The sequence below is a fragment of the Branchiostoma floridae genome, unplaced genomic scaffold (genome assembly GCF_000003815.2).
Source record: "Branchiostoma floridae strain S238N-H82 unplaced genomic scaffold, Bfl_VNyyK Sc7u5tJ_896, whole genome shotgun sequence".
NCBI lineage: Eukaryota > Metazoa > Chordata > Leptocardii > Amphioxiformes > Branchiostomatidae > Branchiostoma > Branchiostoma floridae.
Window position 1 is genome coordinate 1 of NW_023365961.1, and position 5,059 is coordinate 5,059.

The 5,059-nt window shown below is 41.9% G+C and overlaps 1 protein-coding gene across 1 annotated transcript; it reads right to left on the reverse strand.

The window, feature by feature from the left end:
- Positions 1-2,502: 2,502 nt before the first annotated feature.
- On the reverse strand, positions 2,503-3,401 carry LOC118409055. Its single transcript, XM_035809922.1, has 4 exons — positions 3,325-3,401; positions 3,002-3,071; positions 2,744-2,844; positions 2,503-2,589 (listed from the first exon to the last, which is right to left on the reverse strand). Exons 1-4 carry the CDS (start codon positions 3,388-3,390, stop codon positions 2,503-2,505), a joined length of 324 nt encoding a protein of 107 aa, XP_035665815.1. The 5' UTR covers positions 3,391-3,401.
- Positions 3,402-5,059: the final 1,658 nt, after the last annotated feature.

Genomic DNA, 5,059 nt, shown 5'->3' on the forward strand with positions numbered 1-5,059 from the left:
CCTCGCCTAACGCGGGCAGAATGGGTTGAAAAGAGCCGGCAGGACGTACGAGCAGGCAGGCGGGAAGCGGGGTGGGAGGGCAGGCGGGCACAGCTAGCCAAAACGATGAACTCAGGCGAACCAGCACCAAGCCCGACCTCTCCGGCGTAGCTCGGCCAACATATGGGAATGAAAGGCGCAGGGCGTATAAAAGGTTCTATGCACAGGTGAGGATGTACAGGTGGTTAATGAGAGCACGTGGACTGCTCCCGACCAGGTGTCGCCTCTTAACGACGCGAAACCCGGTCAGAAGCAATCATGTGCCTCATTTGGAATAGTCTAAAATGCGAGAGCCTTAGGCGGGCTTCGCTCCCCCTGGCGGGAACACTGCTATATACGGGATCATGAGGCCCCGCTTATGAATATTAATTAGCCTTTGGCCTCCTCTTCGCTGATTGGCTAGGTCTTTGATTCAATTAACTCTCCGGCTGACGCGCACAGGTGTGGCTCTGTGCGGGGTCACGGAAGGTCACGTCAGGAGGCCAAAAGAAAACAAATTTCCCCTCAGAAAAGTGCCAAAATTAATCATTTTAAAGTTGTTTATGTCAAAAATTTTACTTGAATCTTGTTACCAAGTATCTAATGCCTATCTATACCAAATTTGAGCTCGGTACTAATTGTATACAGGCGTACAGGAGCCAAAAGTGTCCTTTTTTGGTCAAAATTGGTCAAAAATCGCAAAAATAAGCATTTTGTTGCACTGTACACCAAAAGTGTTATTGAATTTATATGAAGGTATTATCAAGGCACATCTGTGTCAAATTTCAGCTCATTCGGTTGCAATACCAAGGTACAGGAGCCAAAAGTGTCCTTTTTTGGTCAAAAATTGGTAAAAAAATCGCAAAAATAAGCATTTTGTTGTACTGTACACCAAAAGTGTTATTGAATTTATATGGGGGCATTATCAAGGCACATCTCTGTCAAATTTCAGCTCATTTGGTTGTAATACCAGGGTACAGGGGCCAAAAGTGTCCTTTTTTGGTCAAAAATTGGTAAAAAAATCGCAAAAATAAGCATTTTGTTGTACTGTACACCAAAAGTGTTATCGAATTTATATGGGGGCATTATCAAGGCACATCTCTGTCAAATTTCAGCTCATTTGGTTGTAATACCAGGGTACAGGGGCCAAAATATACAGTTTTGGTCTAAAATTGACCAAAAAATCTCAATAAAATCATTTTAGAGGCAGATATGAAAAAACTGAGAAAAAGCATCAAGGTATTGGCCCATTATACCCCTGTGCCAAATTTCAGGTCATTCAGTCCAGGAACGGCGGAGATGAATCACTTTGAAGATTTGACAGGAGAAAGAAGAAGAAGAAGAAGAAAGAAGAAACATTACGAATACAATATATTTCACCATACTATGTATGGCTGAAATATAAAAACAAACTCTCCCCAACAAGTGTCACTGGCGAAAAACAACGGATGTTGTCTGAAACATCTGACCGTTTCCAAAGTTATATCCAGTTGCTTGAGTAACTCCTTTTTGACAAATCAGAAAGTGATCAAACTCCATAATGCTTATAATATACTAACAATATCAACCTACCATTGACTCCGCAAGACACTATACGTTTCTTTATATCATTAGAATACTCACCCGGAAAACGCCATTGCAACATACGGTACAGTTCTGCCTTCCTCCTCTGCAGATGATGTTAGGATGTCATTGGGCTGACCCAATCTTACAGTCAGGTCATCAAGTGTTTCTCCTGTGTTCATCTTCACAACGATAACCTGGTAACAGCTGTATGGTGTATAGAAAATTGATATATAGAGAAACTATTGCCGATTAGATTTACCGATATGTCTATCTAGAATAGATTGACGAATATTATTTACTTCTACTGTTGCATCTGTTATATAGTATTTCATAATGTATAATCAAAGTGCTTGGTTTTAATTTACTCACGCCTGGAATATTCAATATACAATTACAAAATATAGGAATGTCCAGATTAATTTTCCCGAACATGTTCGGTATTGAGTGATTAGTGCAAATACTAGGGGCTTGCTTCTAATTTCTAAACAATGTAGTAGGGTAGACTTTTGTCACCTTATCGGTCCACTCCGCTGGCTTACTTGAGGCAGGGAGACCTCAAAAGAGGTACTTGTTGGTTTGGAATCTGTCCGATTCATCGTTGGGACGGATTGCGGTGGCTCTGTAGGAAGCAAGCAGCTGTATATAAGTAAAGCTTGCCTCTTTGTTTCCTATGGTTAAGTTGCATGAGGCATTATATTATATAATGAGAGAGAGAGAGAGAGATACATACACACACACACACACACACACACACACACACACACACACACACACACACACATACACACACACACATATACAAACTCACACACGTACCTTTTCGTTCTACTCTACACGTTATCTCTTCACTTTTCTCACCCTCCGCACAGGTTTTTGCCTGAACCGTGACGTGGATTAAGGAGTAGGCAGGAAGGTTATCTAAAGACTCTGTCCATTCCTGGTCTTGTTCTGGTGACGTAAGGACAGGTTCCTGCTCAGTAGCAGACACGAGTCCGGTGTCCAATACTGAGGCAGTGACGATCACCTATTGTAGGAAAAAAATACAAGTTTAAATGGCCAACAGTTCAAATGAATGAAAGATAGTAGACACTCGCTGCATTAAAAATAAAAGAAACACTTCAGAAGACAATTTGCTTGATGACGAATGAAACATCCTTACCGAATAGCCTGTGATATTCCCCTTGTCTCCAGATGGTTCAGTCCAGTTAACACCACACGTGCCTTCCTGTGCCTTCTCGGAGATAAGCGGCGCTGTCGGGCCTGGATAGAAAACGTCTCCATGAAATACAACTCACAACTAAATATGAAACTTTTCATGTTTTCTTCTTAGGAGCAAAGCTACATGCTGAATGTTTGCAAGAATTGATAATTCTTGACAAACGATAATTCGACAGGGAGGAAAGGGGATCATTCTTACATCCGTCACTTGTCTGACTTTCTGCAGAAGCGCTGACCTCACCAACATACAGGTTGTTATATGCAGAAACCTGTGGGAGCAACGATTTACAATTTAACATCTTAATTCATACCCTGATACCAACATAAATAGGTCTACTAGTTGGTGTCTATGTGAATGTAAAGGCAAGATACATGTATATAATATACAATATCATAATAAGGATTGCATAGTATAATGGCACTGACTTTGATGATAATTACAGGGTATTTGAACGTTAACAGAATAATGGAGATGGTATAACTTTATGACAAAAAAGATAGATCATTTCATCCAGTTCTTACCATTACAATATATCCCTGGGCAGGTTCAAGGCTCATCGCATCATTTCCAGACAACATGTGGGTCATTTCGTCACTCTCCAGACCCTGCGTGATGTTGTGCTGGTAGATGACCCTGTCCTGCTGTTTAAGTTTCAGGTTATACCCACGTAGTTCCCCGTACACGTGCTGTGGTCGCCGCCATCTTGCCTGCAGCTCGACTGTCCTGGGCTGATTGGCGGTTTCACAGTTGCACGGATTTACGTCTGCTAACTCGACTGATGCTGGTTCTGTGGGAGCTACGGAAATATTTAAACGAAACGTCATTTAAAGCCTGTTAATTTGAAACCAAACGATTCATACGAATAAACAGCAAACCAACAACGCCAAAAAGCAACTACTGAAGCAACTAGATATTATTTTGGAAACGGTACGCCATATTTAGACGCCATCCGATGGCTTTCGTCAGTGACTGAAACCTCTAACCATTTCCAAAGTCATATCCAGTTGCTTCAGTGACGTTAACTGCTCTTTGGCGTATTTTACCTGTAACATTCATCGACGTGGCAAACCAACAATTTGCACGTTACAGTTGATTAGTAGAGTACTATGTTAGAGAGTGACAGGAGACCAGGTAGTTATCACACACTTATACACTTCATTGACGTGACTTTATTGACTTGACTTTGTCTTTTTCTGAAATTTCAAAGGAAACCATGCAGCCTTTTCGAAGAACCGGGCATTAGAAGGCTATGATATAACGTTACTTACCAGACTCCGGCGTCCTTTCATTTATACAGTCGGTGTAGTCACCTGGTCCTGCTCTGGTGTATGCACGAACCCTAAAGCTGTAGGTAGTGTAGGGGATCAGGCCAGGAAACGTAAAGGATGTGGTGCTGTCTGTTGTGTTCCACTCGTGCGTAAGCTCGGCGTCCGAGCAGACTGTAGTCGGTCCGTACTGAATGTAGTAGTTGGTGATGACTCCGTTTGTCACGGCGGGTTGCCGCCAGGAGAGGCTGATGGAGCGATCGGAAATCGAAGGGGCTTCCAGATTGGACGGAGGTCCTGGAGCTGGGTAGCGTAGAAAATAGTATAAAACATAACTAACAAGCATCAATGTCCCAAAGCTATGACTGGAAATGGAATAACACTTATTAAAGCTGCGCAGTAAACACATGTATCCAAAGAGCACACTGCCTTTCGAATGAAATAAAGTGCTATTCGACAAGTACATTGATACACTATTTGAGACCTTACTATACTGACTAGTCGACCACTTATGAAAAAAAAAACAATACCATTTTGTTGGTATATTCCAGCACATATAGCCTCATTTATTACTACACACAGCAGACGTATTTTTATGAAGAAATCTATAACTGTAGTGCAAGACCATGCCCGAAGGCTAATTGCAAACAAAGTAAAATAGTGGTATACAGACTTGTATACTTAGCAAAGAACAAAAATGAAGCGAATTAGATTAACTAAAAAATTAAATAGAATAGATAAGTTAGAAGGAAACTGTCCTCTGTTTTAAATCTTTTTTCACGTAATCGTATTTCTACCAGATGTCTACTTACGGGCATCCCGAGTTCTCCCTGATCCCAGTCCCGGAGTACTCCATCCCTGCGTGTTCCTCACTCTGACCTGTACATCGTAGTCTGTAGCAGGCGTCAGTCCTGTGATGTCGTACGTCCCCTGGGTGTCGGTTGACCCTGTTGACACCCAGGTCACCCCAGGTTCCAACATCACTACGTTT

Excerpts from the sequence above, each read along its gene's own strand:
- LOC118409055 (XM_035809922.1), bottom strand. The coding sequence starts at position 3,390 with ATGACCCACATGTTGTCTGGAAATGATGCGATGAGCCTTGAACCTGCC. Across the intron at positions 3,072-3,324 it reads CCCAGGGATATATTGTAATG|GTTTCTGCATATAACAACCT; the intron begins GTAAGAACTGGA and ends TTGCTCCCACAG. Across the intron at positions 2,845-3,001 it reads AAGTCAGACAAGTGACGGAT|GCCCGACAGCGCCGCTTATC; the intron begins GTAAGAATGATC and ends TTTTCTATCCAG.